Here is a 22,027-nt window from a genome sequence, read left to right as displayed (position 1 = left end):
TTTATATTATAATACATCTAGAAGGGATCTTAAAGTACTCTTAAAAATAGTGTATGTGTTAGTTAGAAGATAAGCAAAATTACTTTTACAGGAAAATCTAATAGTTTTATATGGTTAAATAACATAGTTAACCATCTTAATTTTAAAATATAAGTTATATTATGGACAAAGCCCATCAATATGCTGTAGTGCAGTATGTGGTAAATGTTCAAGTACGTAGGTGGGGAAGTGGGGGCGAAGAGAATGCAGGTAATGCACAAAATTCTGCTCTGAGATCTCCATGATAAACGTCACCTGTTACTCTGCTCTGCCCACCTGTGTAATTTCCATGCAGGAGAGTGGGAAAGCAGAATATCCAAGGTGAGATCTATCATCTATATCTAAGAATGGAATTTTACCTCCTTTTTTTTCGCTTGAGAGAATTCTAAGGCTTTCATACTTCTGATTTTAACAGCACCATTATTCTTTGTTTCTGTGTAACTCATTCTTACATCTGCATACGTATATGTTATGCTCAGAGGAGACAAATATATAGTGCCTTTCATGTAATTTATTACATTTAGCAAAAAGCACATTGTGACTTTATCTTATTATTGATTCTGAGTGTAACATTGAGAAAAAATACATTAAATGTCATCCAGCCATAGCATTTTGCTTTTTCCTGTCTGATTCCTCGCTTTCTATTTCTCCTGTTTCTTTTCCCTGTAAATTTCTTTAAATAGTCCTAAAGTCAGGTAAGAAGGCATGACACCCTCATGACTTTTCTCTGCTTTGCCATTGCTCATTTTCCTTTTACTCAGCATTGTGCAGTGGCATGCCTTTTTGTGTTTAATATTAGAAAATATTATTTTTATGGTGACATAACAAATATGACACGATTTCTTTACAGCCTTTATAATTTAAAAAGTTTGATTAATGTATGCTTATAATAATAAAGGTTCCAATTCTGATTCCATTAGAATTAGCAGGGTGTAGTGTAATGAGAAATTTAATGAATATTTTGAGGAACTTAGAAAAGTTCTAGTAACAAGGACAAGGTGCATGTAGTAAATTGTAGAGCTTTAAATTGAAAAAAGATACTTGTTTAAAACCATATTCATCTTTCTAGATGCTGTTTTTTTTGTTTGAATTTCTTTTTTAGTCACTTAGCAAGCATGTCTGAACTTGTAGCATGTTTTCTAAGACATACTATATGTATCTTCCAGGGCTAAATGTAATATGCACCCATATTTATTTTCTTTAGTCACAGCATATTCAGATTTGTCATTCTTAATTTCCAAAGTGTATAACATCGGTAAAATAACACCAAAAACTAATGTCTTTCCTCACTCTTTCCTTGTGAACAAGGAACCTTTTTTTTACAAATTACTATGTTTTTAATTAGTGGAAAAATGAATAAATAGGATTTTCATAATAAAGTTAAAAGTAGCTCAGCCCCAAAGAGCTGAGACAAACTCTGAAAATAGAACCAGTTTAAGACCCTGATCCTGCAGTTTGATCTGTGTGGCCAGAGCCTGCACATACACAGAACCCCGTGAGGTCAGGATCCACCCGCATGGATTCAACTGCAGGATTAGGGCCTAAAAGTGTTTTGGACATTTTTCAGAGCTAGCATAAATATCTGAATATATTTTTGCATAGATTTAATCTCAGTCCGAACACCAAAGCAATAAGCAAGCATTCCTTGGGACTATTGGTTATGATTATGATCAAAAAGAAAATAACATTGTAAAAAGTTTAATATTTGATTTTTTTAGTGTCTCATTTATTCTACTTCAGCGATTATGTATATTTTATCATCTTTTGCATTTCCCTGGAAGTTGCATGTATTAATTTTTTTTTTGTTCATCCCATTGTCATCTACATGTTCTATGGTAAATTGTAAATACAGCAGCCTCCGCTCCTTCAGTTCGGATAGGTCCTACACTCTGAACAGAAGTTCCTATGCACGAGACAGCATGATGATTGAAGAATTGCTGGTACCATCAAAGGATCCGGTATGTGCTTTGTACCACCTGGCTAGTGTTTATGTTTTATCTATATAAGGCCACGTTCTTCAGTCTTTTTACATTGCTTACTGAGACCACTTACCATGTCCATTAACCTGAATGGGGGAAAAAAGGGGTTGAAATAAGGACTGAGGGATTTGCTCCATTGTGGGCTTGATCTTGCAAGAAGCAGGGCACTCTGGTCCTGATCCAGCAAAGCATGTAAGCACATAATTAACGGTGATCATGTGAGTAGTCCCACTGAAGTCAATGAATCTACTTGTGTAGGTAGGCATGCCCTTAAATGTTTTGTAAGATTAGGGCCAAAGTACTCAGCAGCTTGCAGGATTAATCCCTATGTTCACATGTGTTATTGCAGCCTTTTTATGCAGTAATACAAACCATGGACTAAGTTCTGCTCATTTGTGCACTTGTGGGATACCCTTGATGTCCCTCATATGCATCCAAAGGGAAGAATTTGGCCTTGTGGTTATGATGAAGCTATTTTCACTAACTTCTAACCTAGTTTAAAAGTTTTTATAATGATTAATTCAACAAAAGTTGAATCTAGAGCTGCTTACAGTGTGGGAAAGAACTTAGAAAAGTTAATAGTGGTTATAACTAGATGCTGTTTGCTTTGTTTTATGAGTTATCAGAATTTGCTAGACAGACTTTTTAAAAATTTAAAATCTGACTGATTTATTCTAGTAAATTAACAGAAAAGCTATAGATTTGTTCTGAAGTTGAATAAAAAATTTCATGTCAGTTTTGGGGTAAAAGGATAGCATAGCTGTATTGTGAATTATCTTCATAATATGTGAGGTCTGATCCAGTAGATTTTTATTCATGCACTTAGGGTGAAATTGACCCCTGTTCAGAAGACTAGCACATACCACTTAAGTCCCACTTTTGATTGTTAAACAAGTATTAAAGAAGGTTGTTGTGCTCCATAAACCTACTGTGTATTACAAAGGAGAACTGGAAAATGAAGCATAATTTATCAGTAATTGTGTCTTAGAACTGTTGTGAAGAACTGGGTAACTGTACTTTTGAGGCAAACTCTATTCTGCATATGCTGTCACAGACTCTACTTCCTCTAAAGCAGTGGTTCTCAAACTTTTGTATTGGTGATCCATTTCACATAGCAACATAATGCGACCTGCCCTGATAAATTAAAAACACTTCTTTATATATTTAACATCTTTATAAATGCTGGAGGCAAAGCAGGGTTTGGGGTGGAGGCTGACAGCTTGCAACCCCTGGGTAATAACCTCACGACCCCCTGAGGAGTCCCGACGCCCAGTTTGAGAACCCCTGCTCTAGAGGATTCAACAAGACTTAGTTCTTGGATTAAACAACAGCAAATCTGGAGCTCTCATTAATGCTGATACTGAGCAATACTGTAAAGCATTGGTCTCCAACCTTTTTACACCCAAGATCACTTTTTGATTTTCAGGGCAACCCAGGATCTACCTTGTCCCTTCCCTGAGGTCCTGCATCTTCCCCAAAGCCTCGCCCTGCTCACTTCATCCTCCCCCCTCCATTGCTCACTGTCCCCTACCCTAACTCACTTGCATTGGGCTGGGGTAGGGGTTTGGGAGGGAGTGTGGGCTCTGGGCTGGGGGCGAGGGGTTCGCAGTGCAGGAGAGGGCTCTGGGCTGATCCTGGGTCAGAGGGTTGGAGTGCAGGAGAGGTGAGGGGTACAAGCTCTGGGAGGGAGTTTGGGTGCAGGAGGAAGCTCCGGGCTGGGCCAAAGTGTTGGGGTGCAAGGGGGGTGCGGGCTCTGCAAGGGAGTTTGGAGGCAGGAGCTGGCCGGTTCCAGAAGCGGCATGGGGCTGGGATAGGCAGGGAGTCTGCCTTAGTGGCAGCCCCGCTGCACCACTGGAGGTCATAATCGACTGGGAGATCATCTAGGATTGACCAATCGATCGTGATCAACCAGTTGGTGACCACTGCTCTAAAGGCTCTTTTTCATATCTAACCTTCATTTTTATGATTTCAATTTTGTAATAGCGAATACAATTCACTGCAAGTAGAATTTTATGCCCTCTAAGACAGAGGCCAGGCTGGAGTCTTCCTGAAAATCAAATATGGAATGTTATTTTAATTTAAATTTAATTCCTTTTAGGACTTTTGTTTTGATCAGGAAAGGATCCAGAGTGTGAGTATTATTGTAAGTTTGGGAAGGATGTGAATCACTTTGATGATAACCAGACATTTGATTCCAACTGCAGATCTATCTATTTCAATTACAACATAAAAAGAATGTCTATTCCAGGTTCTTTGCACCATTGACAGGTGATTAAAAGCGTGATCCTGTCATGGTGAAAACAGCAGAAACAAACCAACATTTTTCTGTATAAAAGAAATCATTCCAACAAAATCAGAATTTCCCATCATGGTTCCTGCAAAACTCTAGTCCTGAAATACAAATCCTCACCTTCACCTGACTCCCCTCAAACCTCACACCACCTCAACATCTGCCCAAATCAATGGGCTTAGGTCAACGTATTTGAGCTATTTTGGCTGCAGTGGAAGGAAGTTACTCTGAGGGCAAGGGGCCCACAAAAAGAACATCCTACTAACAGTTGGCATATACCAATGGAGTTCCAGATAATCTCTGCTGCAGGAGAACAAAAGTTTTGTGTCTCAGGAATACAAGCTACAAAGAGTTTTGTAGGTCCAAACTTACACTTCAACTCTACCTGGAAGCCAACAGAAAGGCAGTGCAGATTCTGAAGTATTCATGCTATGTGCATATGCTGAGCCACATTCTTCTGCAGCATCTTGCTGTTTGAGTGCATGTAAAGGGTAGTCCTATGCAGAGCTCATTACCATATTATAATTTTGCAGTGAAAAAGGAATGAATTACTGCAACAAGGTCTGCACTTGACAGAGCGGGGCACGGCCTCTTGGATGGATGCAAATGGAGAAAAGCCACCATAGTGAGTTCTTCCTAAGATCATCTGGGAGCAGATGAAAATGAGGAGCCATCCCAGATGTGGAAGTTTAAAAATCAGTATGTAGCAGCCCTGATTTTCGGCATTGAGTGCTAGTTTCTTGAGAGACGTTTCTGAAGCCCTCTAAGACCAGTTGGACCTTTTCAATGGTGGCCTTGACAATCTCCACCAATATTGGGCCCAATACTTCCCTGTTAGTCTTCATCAGCTAGGAAAGACATGGGTCCAAAGCACCATGTGCAACACCAGCCTAATACAAGGAGAGAGTTCAGGTCTCTCTTCCTTCAGGGTCCTGTTTTGCTACCACAGATGTAGACAGGTCGATTGGAATCTGAATGATTTTCTCTTCAGAATTATTTACTTCACAATGGCAGGCACTCAAATCAGCCTCTGGAGTAGACAGCCTAAATTAACCAGTCTGTCCACTATGTAGGATATCACAGTTGGTTGCTGAATCTCTCTTGTTTGGGTAAGCTCTCCTGGGAGAAACGATCACAGTTTGCTGCACCTCTCGTATCACACAAGGCCATGCAGTCATGCAACTAGCAGCATTACTGCCTTTAGGAGAAATCAGTGAAAGTTTGGCAATGGACTCTTGAAACCCTGCTGCTGATAAGGCCACCCAATACAAAATGAAGAGAAGCAAAAATTCTGAATAGTGTTGGAGACAGGATTACAGCAAAACACAAATGGTTATGGACACTAACAAGTTTCCAGTGTAGTGAGCCATGGAGCTCCTAGGGATGCTGTACGTACAGTTTGTCAGAATTGTGGGAAGCAAAGATACTTAGAAAAGGACTCTAGAGCCCAGGTGGGCAGGCAATCCAGACAGATTTCATTCGATGGCAAGATGATGACCAGTGGTGGTTAACAACATATGTCGGTATTGGAAGCAGCACTGTTTAAACTGCAGACAGGAAGCCTGTTAGCTCCACTAGTGTCTTCCCAGATAAGAGATTGTGGCTAAGGGGACATTATGGTGTCAGTGCAGTTCCATGACAAGTGAGATGTACTCCTTTATTCCTGAGGCTAGAAACCTAGCATTTTGAGGAAGGGATTGCCTGGCGAGATGAAGATCTTTGTCTGAATGTGGGGAATGGGAAAAGATTTTTTAGGGGTTAAAGGCATGTGGTTGTTCTTTGTATCAGGGAAGGGTCAACTGAAAAGGGTAAGAGCCAGGTTACAACTGCAAAAGGGTACACAGTGCAAGTCCAGTTCCAGCTGGGTGAATTGCAGACACTGCAGATAAAGTAACATCATCTGTATTGTTCACTATTTTGTGTCCATGATGCAGAGGGTTCTGTTTGCCTTTGTGGACATTTCAAATTTTTGATGACCCACCAGAGTTTGATCAACAGATGCGTGCTGCCTAAGATCTTGTGTCCAACTAACAGAAGGGACAGCATACCAACCTGATCCTCTCTCAAAGTTATCTGCAGGCAGACCTGGCCGCAGGATCTAAAATATTGGTGGCTGTAAATACTTCCAAGAGATCTGTTTTGAGTGAAACAGATTATCTAGTGTAGGTGTCTGCAGTTTTTCAGAAAATAATGGACCAGACAATAGAGATCCTTTCCCTGGAGTTTGTTATTTGGAGACTATGCTGATTACTGGACAAAGCACTAGAAAACACTAAATATATTTGCAAGCAGTCTTATAGCACCTCTGATGGGCAGGCTTGCATGTCCATCCAGGGCAATGTGCTATTTTGGGGGCAGATTTTACTTAGGGCATAGGGTAATGGGAAAAGAAGTGGCAGTGAGTGTAGCTCCCTTCTTCACAAGTATGATGGAATTGTGACATTTTCTCATCTGCTAGTTTACTATGGCAAATTTTTATGCCGGACCTATCTTCCAAGATATGTGCTGTAATGGAGGATAGAGCTGCATGACAGTGGTCCCCTGAGTGCCTGCAAGTATTTAAGACAACAGTGGAAAAATTGCTAACTGCCCCTTTTTTGATGCACTTGTCATCAAATCTTCACTTTCTCCCTAATTTTGGCCTGCTATTTTTCACCAGTGGAAGTTGGTCAGTGATTTTTTTCCCCATTGGGATGGGGCAGTAATTTCACATCATTTTCCCCAAAACAGTGGAAAAAATCCTTGATCCTGTTGCTTCCCACACATTACGGCCTGGTCTACACTATGCGTTTAAACCGATTTTAGCAGCGTTAAACCGATTTAACGCTGTACCCGTCCACACTACAAGGCCCTTTATATCGATATAAAGGGCTCTTTAAATCGGTTTCTGTACTCCTCCCGGATGAGAGAAGTAGCGCTAAAATCAGTATTACCATATCAGATTAGGGTTAGTGTGGCCACAAATCGACGGTATTGGCCTCCAGGTGGTATCACACAGTGCACCACTGTAACCACTCTGGACAGCAATCTGAACTCGGATGCTGTGGCCAGGTAAACAGGAAAAGCCCTGCGAAATTTAGATTTTCATTTCCTGTTTGCCCAGCGTAGAGCTCTGATCAGCACGGGTGGCAATGCAGTCCCAAATCCAAAAAGAGCTTCAGCATGGACCGTACGGGAGTACTGGATCTGATCGCTGTATGGGAGACAAATCTGTTGTATCAGAGCTCCGTTTACAGAAGACCAAATGCCAAAGCGTTTGAAAAAAATCTCCGGGTTAGCACAGTGCTGCGTGACAGCGTAACGGGGAAGCCAGAGACATCAAATGGACCGCTCATGGAGGGAGGGCGTACTGAGGACTCCCTCTATCCCACAGTCCACAGCTCCTCCGAAAAGTATTTGCATTCTTGGCTGAGGCTCCAATGCTGTAGGTTCAAACACATTGTCCGCGTGGTTCAGGGATAGCTCCTCAATTTACTCCCCCCACCACCACACGTGAAAGAAAGGGGAAAGAAATCGTTTCTTGACTTCTTTCAGCGTCACCCTATGTGTACTGAATGCTGCTGGTAGACACGATGCTGCAGCAGTGAAGCGCAGTATTTGCTCCTCTCCTCCTCTTGGTGCAGATTGGTGGCAAGGACTGGTAAACGGTCCTTATCAACCCGTAAGTGCTCCTATGCTTGATAACTTGCTGAATACCCTGCTCGCCTGAGGTTGAAGGCCGGCCGGCGGAGGCGCCTGGGTAAATAGGAATGATTCCTGGTCATTCCCAGTTAGATGGGACAGAACGGGTTAACCCGTCTTCATCATAGCAACTGGGGGGCTAAGCTTCAATCAGCCCCCTCCCTTCACGTGTAAAGAAAGATTCTGTACTGCCTGGACTATCATAGCAGTGGATGCTGGGCTCTCCTCCCCCACACCACTTAATGTCCTGCTGGACTATCATAGCACTGGAGGCTGCCTCCCCCTCATTTTATGTCACTAAAAAGATCAGTGTTTCTTATTCCTGCATTCTTTATAACTTCATGACACAAATGGGGGGACACGCAACGGTAGCCCAGGAAGGTTGGGGGAGGAGGGAAGCAACGGGTGGGTTGTTGCAGGGGCACCCCCCGTGAATGGCATGTAGCTCATCATTTCTGCGGGATCTGCACGGAGCAGCTGTGCTCTCTGATACAGTGGTTCTCTAGTACACTTGCCCCATATTCTAGGCAGGACTGACTCTATTTTTAGAAACTATAAAGAGGGATTGACTCTGGGAGTCGTTCCCAGTTTTGCTTTTGCGCCCCCGGCCTATCTCAGCCAGGGGCACCATGATAGCAGCAGACAGTACAGAGGGACAGTAACCATCATCTCATTGCCAAATTTAAGTGGCAGCAGACGGTACAGAACGACTGATAACTGTCTCTGCTATCATGCACAAAGCAAATGAATGCTGCTGTGTAGCGCTGGAAGTATCGCCTCTGTCACGCGGCATCCAGTACACATACAGTGACTGTAAAAAAAACAAAAAAACAAAACACTGAATGGGCTCCATGGTTGCCATACTATGGGTCTGCCAGGGCAATCCAGGGAAAAAGGCGTGAAATGATGTCTGCCATTGCTTTCCAGAGGAAGGAATGACTGACGACATTTACCCAGAACCAACCTGCGACAATGATTTTGCCCCATCAGCCACTGGGTCTCTCAACCCAGAATTCTAAAAGGGCGGGGTAGACGTGGAACTATGGATAGCTATGGAATGCTACCCACAGTGCAACGCTCCCGGAAATAGACGCTCGCGCTCGGATCATGGATGCACACCGCGAATTAAATGTAGCTTTAGTGTGGCCGCAACTGCACTCGACTTTATACAATCTGTTTTATAAAACCGGTTTATGTAAAATCGGAATAATCCCGTAGTGTAGACATACCCTGCGTTAAATACACAAATGTTGGCAGTTCGCATAATTTTGAAATAATAATCTGTCAGACTGGGGTTAGCTAAATTTTGTAACTAAACCTCAAACCAGACCATGAACCTTTTGGGATTTACCTTAATTTAGCTTTTATACCTGTACAGCCATATGATAAATCATCATGTGATTTTTTTTTTAAGTCACATAAATCCACGGTAATAGAAATTGATGGGATTGGCATTGCCACATGAACTTGAAAGTCAAGGCATCCTGATGAAAATTTATCCTCTCCGTGGAATATGGAAGAATTATTAATGCCATGTTGAAAAGGATTAGAGAAACTGCCTGTGTTAAAAATTAATTTGTCATTCTTGTACAATGGCCTGGCTAGCATATTGTAGGTATTCAACACTTGCCATACTTTAGCATGCTACATGCCCATAATTATTGTTGTCTGCTTACTGGAATCATTGCACCTGATTGTCTGAAGTAAGTGTTTTACAGAAGAAACAGACCCTAATAAAAGAGGTAACCGAAAGAAGAGAAAATCAAAAACTATGTCTGATGTACAGTTGGACAGATGACAGAGCAAAGTTGCACCCTGAAGATTTTTAGACATGCTTTGAGGATTTTGACTTTCTTGAAAACAAAGCCAAAATTCAAGAAACATTTGAAGAAAAAAACATTGAAAATGAGTAAAATGAGGCATGCAGGTTCTAGCCTAAAACAAACACTTACTGGCTGTTTACCTTATGAAACCTTCTCAGTGGAGGACTTTCATATGTCTGTGCTGGTATTTGTTGGATTTATGACTAGAACTGATACTCCCATTTAAAAGGATTTGTTTTTAAATTACCTTTAATTTACCAGTATATAAAGATGGAACCAATACATTATTCCCAATGCAGAAATGTTTACCATCTCATCTTAGATTTGAGTAATTTGTGTTCAGAGCAGTTCATGAGATTCAGGTCTAAAAAATGTAAGATAAAAGATCAGATAAAAGGTCAAAGAGTACTTGCTATCTTTATTCATGTTTTGGGTACAAACAAAAATATCTTATTTATGAGAAGCACTAAAATTTTGAGCAGAGTGATCTGCCCAACCATTAGATAGGCTTTTGGTACTGAGTGACAAGCACATTGACTTAGATTGTTTTCTTGGAGTGATGTCTGACAGTGCTTCCTGCATGTTTTAGTGGCATTCACATCACTTGCATTCCTCTCAGAAAATATGCCCATGCAGTATTTGATGATTTAAACAGTATAACTGGTTTAAAAAAAAAAGTTCAGCCATGATGCACTTCACCAACACAATCCGAAAGAATGTATGGAACCACAACATGGCATTGTCCCCAAAATGCCTCTATATGGGATGGTGAAAACTGAGTTACTGCCCTGAAGAAAAAGTTCTTTTGAGTTCTACTTAATTCCTGCAAAAAGGACAATTTCACTCTGTGATGCAGTAACACTTTAGACCCAGCTGAAAGTCTGACAGCGTTATTCTAGTGTGATTGACTTAGCAATATTTGAAATTCAATTATGACTAGGGCTTTGTGTTTGTCATGGAAGTCATGGTTTCCATGACTTCTGCAGCAGCTGGCGCAACTGGCCCGGGAGCCACCTGAGCAGCTTTGGCAGCCCCTGGGCCAATTGTCCTGGCTGCTGCTGGGGCAGTCTCTCCCCACCCTCCAGCAGCAGGAGTTTGGGAGGGGGCTCAGGTCTGGGGTTGGGGTGCGGGACTCCCAGAAAGAGTGACAGGAACTCCCCTCCTTCAGCTCCTAGCGCCATGTGCTGCCTCTGCCCACAGGCACCGCCCCTGCAGCTCCCATTGGCCGCAGTTCCCAGCCAGTGAGGCTCCAGAGCCAGGGCTTGGGGCAAAATGGAGGCAGCACGTGGAGCTCAGGAGTCTGGTAGGGAGCTTGCTCCAGCCCTGCCAACCCTTCTCGCAGTGCTCCCAGACTGCGCCCCCCTTCGAGCACCTGTGGCACCCACCGGGCCATACCCTCCCAGCACTTGCAGCGCGTCCCCTCCTCCCCTGAGCATCCACACACACCCTGAGCACCTGCGGCCCCCCCGGGCCGTGTCCTCCCCAAACACCTGTGCCCACCCCAGCCATCTCCCTGAGCACCCACGGTGCCCCTCAGGCCGTTCCCCCCAGAGCATGACCCCCCAGTTTTAGTCAGAGGTATATACACCTGTACCCCGATATAATGCTGTCCTCGGGAGCCAAAAAATCTTACCGCGTTATAGGTGAAACTGCATTATATTGAACTTGCTTTGATCCGCCGGAGTGCGCAGCCCTGCCCCCCGGAGCACTGCTTTACGCATTATATCTGAATTCATGTTATATTGGGTCGCATTATATCGGGGTAGAGGTGTAGTAAAAGTCATGGACAGGTCAGGGGCCATGAATTTTTGTTTAGTGCCCGTGACCTATCCGTGATTTTTATTAAAAATACTCGTGACTAAAACATAGCCTTAATTATGACAATTAGAAGGCCCAAGTACTGTGCAGAGTTTAAACAGTGTTTAAGTGTGTGAGTAAGGGGTAACAAGCCTCCATAAAATTCCAGCGATAACTGCACAGGAATACAGAAAAGTAAATACCAACAACCTGCCATAACGTGAGTGTCGACAACTGACAGACCAGATTCTCAGTTCCAGCGCAGCTAAACCTTCCAGTTAGTCAACAGGACCTATGCGCAAGTAAGGATTAGAAGCAGAGCCGTCCCTTGGGTAAAAGCATTGGGGGATGACCGCTCTCGGGCCCGTGAGTCGGCTCTGGGGGGCTCCGGATTGCTTAATCGTTTAGACATCGTGAGGAGGCAGAGCTGCGGGCGAGAGTGGGCCTGAGGAGGCAAACAGGAAGTCAGAGAAGCAGGCTGGCTAACGCGAGGAGAAGAGAGTCTTCCTCAATCCAGAGAACCACCACAATCCTCCCCCAGTGCCCTCGCTGCGCCACCAGTGTGCCCTGCAATCAAGCACTTTCCCAACTCCCAGCTACCTACTGTTCGTGCTGCGGCTCAGATGTTTCGTGCTTTCAGGAGGTGACTGAGAGGAGGAGAGGACCCAGGGGAGGGGCAGGAAGCTGAGGCGTTGGAAAGGGCGGGGTCGGGGAAGAAGGTCAAGGGTGGGGTGGGACCTGGGGGGAAGGGTTGGAATAGGGGTGATGCCTGGGCCTTAGAAATTCAGCTCCTATGTTCTGGGGCCTGCACCCCCATAGGGTTGTCCCTGGTTACAAGACTTAACCCTAGATGGATTTCCTAGGAATTTTCTGCACAAGCAAACAATTTTCCATAGCTTTTTCTTGACCTTGTATGTAAATGCAAATTGGACAAAAGTGTGGGAGAGAGAACTGTAATTAGGGATGCAGCGAAAGCAGAAAAAGGAAATTTAACGTGCTGTAGGATTCATTTAACCTGTTTTGAGAATTCTGTGTTTCCTAGGTCAGTAATTTGCAGCTGCTAGACCAGAGAAATGTCAGAGTGCATGCAGAGGAAGTAATTCTAACTGTAAAATGACAGAGTTGAGATGTGCTGGGCAGAAAAGTTTGACTTTTTCATGTTGATTTTAAATATCTGTTTGTTTATCTTTTTGAAGCACCTGACATTTCCAAGGGAATTTGATTCTGATTCTCTCAGACATTATAGCTGGGCTGCAGACACCTTGGATAATGTTAACCTTGTCTCAAGTCCCATCCATTCTGGGTAGGTCATTTAACAGATTTCCTTTGTCATTAAGTATGAAAATGTACTGTTATGTGGACATTATAACCTACTGAAATTGCTGGTAATGGTTCCAGTCCTACACCAGTTCAAAAAGCCAATGGCAAAACTCTTGTTGACTTCAGTGAGAACAGGTTCAGGTCTAAAGATAATCAAGAATTACATAGAAAGAAAGAACTTGTATTTCAGCCTTCCAGAAGGTTTCATCTGAGATGTGGGGATGGATTTCTGAGACAGGCAGGACCTTAATCAAAGGCCTCTCAATAGTGTTATTAGGAGTGGTGAGCACAAGTCTTGCATCTCATCATGAAATTTTTCCTTCATGCCTAATTTCCTAGGCACAAGGAAAAGCTGAAATCCCACAGGGAACTTCCTGTAATAAGCTTGTTTTGCCTTTTCTGTTGCTTATGCTTTGCTTTTAAATGTCTTAGGATGATTTTAGTTATGTTGTATTAAATTGTTCTAAATATGAAATTAGAGATACAATGCTTCACTTGCTGTTCACTTTTCCATAAAAAATGAGAGCTTGTAATTTAATCTTCTTTTATTTGCACCAAACCTTCCCTTTTCCCACCCCAACAAAAATTTTCTTTTGACATTAATTACACAATTCACTACCAATAAAGCATCACTATTATTGCAGTGTTTCTCAGTGGTACCACAAGTAATTGAGATATGGGTGATGTTTGAAATGCATATTGTAGAATTTTCCAGTTAAAAAGTATAAATAACCAAAGGGAATTCTGTGTCACACATGAGCTTACCTAATATCAATATTTGTAGTAAAATTTTCAACAAGAACAGGAAACAAAATTCTGTATTCCTTTTCACTGATTTCTGCCCCTTCCCTCCTCTCACACACACATTTTATGACTAGCTTCACTTATTATAATGTAAAGGGTGCATTTTAAACCATCAAGCTCCAAGAGATTCAGAGTTAAGGGTAAGGGCCCAGTTCAGCCAAGCACTTAAGAATGTACCTAAGCAAAGTACCAATATAAAAGATGAGGACTAACAGGTAGAATTTTAGGTCCCGATCCAGCAAAGAACCTAAGCATGTGCTTAACACTGCAGTCAGAGCTTCAAAGAGATTCAGCTCTAAGACTAAAAATTTACCCATTAGTATTGTTATTTTAGCTGAAATTGCCCTCCTGCACAGATCCTAACAATCATGGACAATTTTGCATGGGCTTTATCCTGCATTCCTTGCATATCTAAAATTCTCAGTCATATCTTAGAATGTCCCTCTAAAACTCCATCTGCAGAGCACTTGCCAACTTTGTGTTCCCAGATTAGGGAGAACAAGGCACAATCGTCTCCTGCTTGGCTATTCCTTTTCCCCATGTACACATATTCAGAAGAAACAATCTAAAATTTGTCCCATGTTCTTAGTTCACCATAAAAAATGAGCTGGAGATTTTGGTATGCAAGGAATGGAAGATCTAGCCCCAAATCACCGAACATTCGCAAAGGAAGGAATTATGGCATTAATTTAGAATCTTCTGGCTTTTCTCATTTTAAGCCAAGGTATTTTTTTCATGTTATTCTTTGAGTTTAGGTAAGTCTTTCTACCAGTCTGTGCTTTGCATCTTTCTCTTAATAAGCATTACACTGCTCCGAAATCTGCTAAGAAACCTGCAACCTACAGATGGATTAAACACAGATTTGCTGGAACAAACAACATAGGTTCTTATGACTTAAATTTTTCAGGTGTAACCCTGTATACTCACTTCTCCCCATATCTGCATGTTGCATCTTTTGAAACCTTGGTTTCCTTGGCTCAGTGAAAAAATTAGTACACTAACATTATTTTAATAAGAAACACAGAAGACTTGGATCCTAGGCTGTAAATATACTATACATTAGATTAAGCACAGTGCATTCCCATATCTGTAAACTTTCAAAAATTCAATTTGAAGAGAAATTTGATGAATGGCTTATAGGAGTTACATCTTATTGAAAAAGATGTAACTCCCATAAGCCATTCATTAAATTTCTCTTCAAATTGAATTTTTGAAAGTTTATAGATATATATCTTCTTATACTGTACTTTGGAAAATAAACTCCTGTATGCAAGCACAATGGTTGATTTTCCAAGATACACAGTGAAGCATGCTTGTGGGTATGACACAAATTCAAAGAACCCATGTCACATGGAATTCTGTGTTGATCTATGATAGGCACAAAAGCTTACGGAGTCTTTTCAGTTGTCCAAGCACTCATGCAACTCCCAGAAATGCTAATAGAAGTTATAGGCCAATACTGAGAGGAGACATGACCCTTAAATTAATGCTACATTTAGGAAAGATTTTTTTCAGTGTACAGCATATTATGTATTACAAAATGTGTTACAGTATATATAAAATGGAAGCCAAATCATTTTTAAAGTTGGCCCTCAAATGCATTGCTTTCATTATTTTTCTGATGGTTACTTTTCTTTGGCTAATTATTGACATTTTCTGTTGCTTGCTTCTAATTATCTTATATTAATTTTTCCCATTTGCTTTCTAAATTATTTTGCAGCTATTCCTCTCCACTTCCCCAGTATGATTCAAGGTGATAACTCTGTCCTTTCTATGAATCCTCATTTAGTTTTATTTACATCAACTCTCTGTCCACAGTTGAAGTGTGCATAGATGTTTGTAGTGCATCCTCTTATATCTTCTGTCTTTTGTTTATTTTAAAGTAGGAATGTTCACTCTTTAGCTTTTAGCTTTGTAGTTCAGAGATCATACTTCAGCTGACTTTTTTAGACAGGCCTTAAATGAGGTAAACATCAGCTGCTAATCCTTTTGATAGAAACAGTGCATGAAGTATTATTTGAAAATATTTTTCACGAGAATTATGTTTTTAAAAGAGAAAATCACTTTGAAAATTTAATGAGTAAAATGTTATTGGCAGTAAATCCATTTTTCATATAGCCGGCAATGTGTAAAGATTGGACTGTTTAGGCTTAGTATTTTGGTAACTGCTTGTAGCTTGTGCTCTTTCTGATCGTGCTTGGGTTTGCCACTAATGCACTGTTAAGTGTAGCATATTAACCAGGTGAATAACATTGCCTTAATATTTCCTTTTATATGTGATTGTTTGATTATATGAATATCTTTTGTTATATTAATGAAGAATTGGGCTAAAATATGCAAGTATCTGCATACATGATGGACAGTTATCCTATCTGTGGGGCAACATACTAGGGCAGGAATAACCTGTATGAGGCCTGGTCTACACTACGCGTTTAAATCGATTTAAAGAGCGTTAAATCGATTTAACGCTGTACCCGTCCACACTACAACGCCCTTTATATCGATATAAAGGGCTCTTTAAATTGATTTCTGTACTCCACCCCGACGAGAGGAGTAGCGCTAAATCGATATTAACATATCGGATTTACGGTATGTGGACGGAAATCGCACGTCTACTTCAGCGGCCTCCGGCACCCCGGTACCTCACCAGTCCCACCATCGCAACCACGCACTGGAAAGCCATCTGAACCTCAGCACTCGCAGCGGGCACCCCCAAGTCTAACAGGAAGCCCCCGACCTTTATATTAGACCTAACATATTCAAACACCCAAGTTTGCCCACTCAGTGGAGCTCAGCGCAAAAACATCAGATCTTGGCAGATAGCAAAAGTCTCAAACTGCAAAAAGAGCCTCCAGCATGGACTCGTAGTAATGACTACGCTAGATCTGAATCAGCTATATCGGAACAATCTGGTCCTGACAAGAGCTCCGACCCTACCAGAACACGAAGCCCAAAGCGTCTTTGCAAAAAAATCTCCGCCACACACATACCACACACGAAATAGCGGACAAAAAACTCAGACAGAAGAAACCCACAGAACCACAAATGGAGCCTCATATGGATCGAGGGGGTACTGAGGACCCCACTACCACAGTCCCCACCCACACAAGCGTCTCTATAAAGTTCTATGCACTCTCTTAGCAGAGACTCCAAAAGTCTGTACTGTTCCAAAATACAAATCCGACTGAGAGAGTCACGAACTCAAACTCAATACACAAAAGAACAGGAACGTAAGAACATCCCTCAGGTCTACCCCAAAAAACAACTACAAAACAAGCAGCCCAGAAACAACAACATCCACCCACACCACCTATGAAAGCAAAACAACGGGACAAAGAACAAACATCTTCTCACCTTCTTCAACTGTCCCAAACACTAACATTCCGCTCAACTAGAGAACATGAGCCTAAGGTAGAAAATACCGCGCGGAAGCCGCAAACACAAGTGACAAAGAGCACCTCATCTGCCTCCTCTCCCCCTCCCCGTGTCGCATGCCTACACATATAGAACTGCGAAAATAATCACCCGTACAATCAACCGCCATCCACAACCGCACCTGAAACTGCCTCTACTGGCGGCTCAGGTGAAGAGCACTCGGGCACCTGCCGTCTAAAAATGCAAAAACACTCCAACAAGTTAACTACCCATAGATTCAACAGAAAGCTATCAACAGACTACACACACTCATAAGAACCTGACGAGGGACTCGCAAGACTCACCCCCAGCCCCCACTCCCCACAGTCTCCATAATAAAATAGAAAATCCAAAGTAACTGCACATGACATCAACACCCCGGAGGCTGCCTCCCCTCATTTACATACTAACAAAAACAAAATCTCACCGAGAGAAATCTTCAATCCGCAATATCTATTATCCATGACACAATAGGGCAACACACACACGGTACCCCACAAGGTTGCCCGAGCAGAAGGAAGGAAGCAACGGCCAAGGCATGAAAAAAACAAAAGACACACACACCACAAAGCCAATCAAAAACACACAACACGAGAACAGCAGCCCATGAGACATCCAGAAAGTACACCCTGGTCCTAAAACAAACTTCGCCCTCACTTCACAAGCCAGGAACTGACTCTATAAAAAATTCCATCAGCAACCAATATAAAGAAGCGATCCCACTCAGTCCCAAGTCGCGAAAAACACTCAATACCAATATTGACTTTTACGCGTAACGCTAACGACCCCAAAGCCGACTTCAGCCAAAGCCACATCAAACTATAGCATAGCATCAGGAACAGTCACAGAGGGGGAAACTAAACCAGAACTCACTAGCACTTCCTCCACCTCCTCTCCGAACAGTCAACATAAACAGACGACCGACTAAAACACTCTGCCATAAAACAATCATAGCACAAGAGGCAACGTGAATCCCCACTGAATAGACGCCTGCCAGTAGAGAAAATCATCACTCTACCGCGTCAGCGGAACACCAATAACATCCACGAAAAAAAAAAAAAGCTAAACAGGCTCCCATGATCACCTGCTGCTATGGCGCTCTGCCAGCCAAATCCAGGAAACCACACGGCAGCCGACGACGACAGTCAGCTACTCACACATTCCACCAAAAGAAATAATGACGACATTTACACAAGAATACAACACCCGACAAACAATGCGATCAACAACAACCATACACCCCAAGGGCGAATGAGACCTAAGCGAATACGGATAGCGCACCGGACCACCATCCACCCACAACGCGCCCAACAGATTATCCAAGAAAAAAATCGACGTTAACACCTAGACCAATGACACCCACAAACGAGCAAATTACAGTCCGAGTGTGGCCGCAGAAAATCGACATATTAAATATCACGTCTAAATAAACACCGAAATCAGCCAACTATCGATATACCCCACCACGATCGTGACCACCCACCCTGAACTATACCATAATCAGACCAACCAGCCCACGAGAAACACACCCCTACAAAAAACCCAACAGCACCAACTAAACTAAAACTCCAGTCCTGTGCCAAGCGTAAATTACTTCATCCATCTCACCACTCACAGCGAATATCACAACAAATTCAAAAAACCATGAACTCCTCAGCACATAATGGGAGACACCACAAACAACGATCCCCTCATTACAACTATGCTACTGCCATCTTTCACCTGACAAAAAAAATCTACCGCAAAATAGCCCACTACTATTAAGCCTGGCAAATAAGCCAAGAGCGAGAACACATAAAGAAACAGGCAACAAAGCAAAACCGCAAAAGCACACTTACATTAATACTTCCTCTCTGTAAGCAAAGGATAGTTCGCCCTTGCTTCAATACTTTACATGATATATGTTGCGAGTACCAATCCTTAAAATAGCGCAACAACTCCTGAATCTTTACAGCCTGTTGCACATGCGCTTACTGCCCATTACATCATGAAGAATCAGCATTGACATTTCTCTGATGTTGCTCTGTAAATCACTGAAATTAGTAAAAAATATAAGGCCATCTACCGAGATCCAGGGGTCAGGCACCTACAGACACGCAAACTATACATGGCGACACCTCAACCGCACCAGGGAATCACACATAAGCTCGTCATAGGGCGCTGTGCCATCTATATAATTTAAATTAAAATTAATAGAGAGATTACATCAACACTAAATTAATTACAAAAAACCACCTAATAATATCCATAATTCAACTCAGATCACAAAAACAGAAGTTAACAAAAACCACTTAAATAAAATTCTAACCACGAAAACAAACCTAACACGCATAAATGAATTAAACTGAGAGCGCGACACATGAAACCTCAATTAGAAAGAAAACTCAAAGACATACGCAATACAGAGACAACTCATATGCCACCCCAAATACCAAATAACAACAATCTACACAAAGCAACATCAAACAGTAGAGCGGAAAATTCAAGCGGGATACTTCACCCATCGAAATATCAAGAGAAAGTTCTACGAATCTCAATCAGTGAAGATTCAGACTGACTCTATACATAACAAGTAATAAGTAAGGTTAATAAAAGAACCAATAGATTCCATAAGTACTCCAAATGACAACACACCAAAGTCTAATCATTGAATTTCAATTAATTTATACAGTCAAAACAGCAAGCCACAAGCAAACATATTAAACAGAGAAAGAAAATAATGATACTAAGATACATAAGTGTAAAATATATCCCAATAGGATGACTACCTGTAGTATCAACAATATATAATCACCCAAAACATACAAAGAATGAATTTAATATCAATATAAAGGATTATTCAACTAATACATAAAAAGAGTCACTATTTAAAAAGAAGACCATTTCCCTCTAAAATATAAACCCACATCCCCAACACAATTCTGAATGAAGGGATAAACCCACTGCAATTATAAACCACAAGACTTACAGTGACATATACAATATAACATAAACATACAAAGAATCAGTAATTAGAGTATGAACATGAAAAGTTCTCACCTTCACCCAGACCAAGATAACATATTACTTCAACATATAATTAAACAAAATCTTCAAGCAATTGCCTTCAACGCTAATCCTAAAAAGAATCAACTAACACCATTACTCTGTCACACCTTCTCCACTGAATCATAAGAATTTTGAAATATGACTATCAGATTGGTACATACTTTCGCATTATGTCGATCAAAGGAAAAATTTAACATATCACATATCAAGAGCTATCATCTGTGATTACAGATAAGCTCAAGAGCCATCTTTCACAATGAAAAATTTATAGCTTAAACTAAGAATAATCTAACCAATTACAACAACCATGGCAGAAAGAATCATTAAATAATTAATAATACTTCAGGTTTACATATCACAACAAGAAAAAACAAAGTACTTTATGAACAAAGTCTAAGAAAAAACCACCACCAGTAGATCTCAACCCATACTATTAAAACACCAATCATTATTACACAAATATACAGCATTCCCTTCAAAGATATAGCTGTAATCAAAAAATGCATGTAATATAATTTGAAAGGAGGATGGTATGCAGAGCCACAGAAGATTAGGCTCCCAATTTCTATTAATTTCTAAAATTAACATGGTAACCAATAATGCAACTTAACCAATATGCAGATAGAAGGTGCTATAAATAATATATTCGAGTCGAACAACATAATAAAAACAAATTGCTTACGCCACTCCCGGAAAAACCCTAACCTATAACTATAGTAAAGGTCAACGGCTCTGCTGCATCTGACACCCATACCCCACCGCCCACAGCCCAAAAACACAAACCCACCCCAAACATGAAAAAAACACACAAAAACCAGAAAACACAACCCAAACAACCCAAACCCGGAACAACGGGTACTAAAGGCACTACTCTGTGTTTTCCATTTGTCAAAGGGCATTCCTAGAAAGATTACCCCTAGGAAAAATTAATAAAAAGTTTTAACATAATCTTTAAATAAAGAGAACAAACAAAACACAATAAGTTGTTTATGTAAAATAAATTGTCTTTACTCCATCAAAAAAAAAATTATACGCATTTCGCCAACCACGTACGATTCCTTTAATTATTCAAAGCTACAGAAACAATGAAACAAAAAACAAAGACGAAAAGGTTTAAGAAAACACTCACACACACAAAACACCCCTATCACTAACAACTTTTACCAACACAACCATCACTATAACACAGTGTGCACATAACATTGATCTCTCAAAGTGCTAACGAAATGATACAAACAAACATCCTTTTCACTGCACCATAATGTCTAACTATCATAACAATACCCCTCACAAACCATTAATAACCTGTAACAAATAACCAACCCACGGTGCCCATCTGCTCCATCATATCGGCAAAACAAAGGAAAGCTGACTTAAAAAAAATATGCCTTCTCCCCACCCTCCCTAAAAACCAATCCCAAACCCAAAACGATTAGAAACTGCCAAAACAATCCCCCCAACACCACAAAACACACCAAACCACACAACCACCAACAACCCCCAACACCAAGACCCCACCCCAAAACAAACAACAACCACACCAAACAAATCCAAATCCCCCCCACCACAATACAACCCCATAAACCCAACACCTCCAACCAAACCCAAAGCCCACCCCAGAAACAAAACAAAAAACCAAACCCCCAACACCCACAAAACAACACACCAAAAACCACACACAAACAACAGCCCTAACCACAACCCCCCACCCCCACCTCAACCACACCCCACACAACCCCCCAACCACCCCCCAACCAACAAACCAACAAAAACCAACCTGCACCACAACAAAACCCACACCCGAACAACCAACCAAAACCAACAACCACCCC

At 41.5% G+C, this 22,027-nt stretch overlaps 1 protein-coding gene across 6 annotated transcripts in view; it reads left to right on the top strand.

Annotated features, from left to right (window-relative positions):
- Positions 1 to 22,027, top strand: part of ANK3 (ankyrin 3) — a 548,067-nt gene that overhangs the window by 207,974 nt on the left and 318,066 nt on the right. For 4 of the 6 annotated variants that reach the window (XR_012657046.1, XM_032786562.2, XM_075072578.1 and 1 more), the window contains 2 exons: positions 1,892 to 1,997; positions 12,806 to 12,912. Coding sequence is in view for 5 of the 6 variants with exons in the window: in XM_032786562.2 (XP_032642453.2) it covers positions 1,892 to 1,997; positions 12,806 to 12,912 (213 nt within the window). In the remaining variant the exon portion in view is untranslated. The remainder of the gene's footprint in view (positions 1 to 1,891; positions 1,998 to 12,805; positions 12,913 to 22,027) is intronic. The other 2 variants (XM_032786555.2, XM_032786559.2) reach the window with 2 other exon arrangements.

This window comes from Chelonoidis abingdonii, chromosome 15 (assembly GCF_003597395.2).
Source record: "Chelonoidis abingdonii isolate Lonesome George chromosome 15, CheloAbing_2.0, whole genome shotgun sequence".
NCBI lineage: Eukaryota > Metazoa > Chordata > Testudines > Testudinidae > Chelonoidis > Chelonoidis abingdonii.
This window is presented reverse-complemented; position numbering and strand designations above follow the sequence as displayed.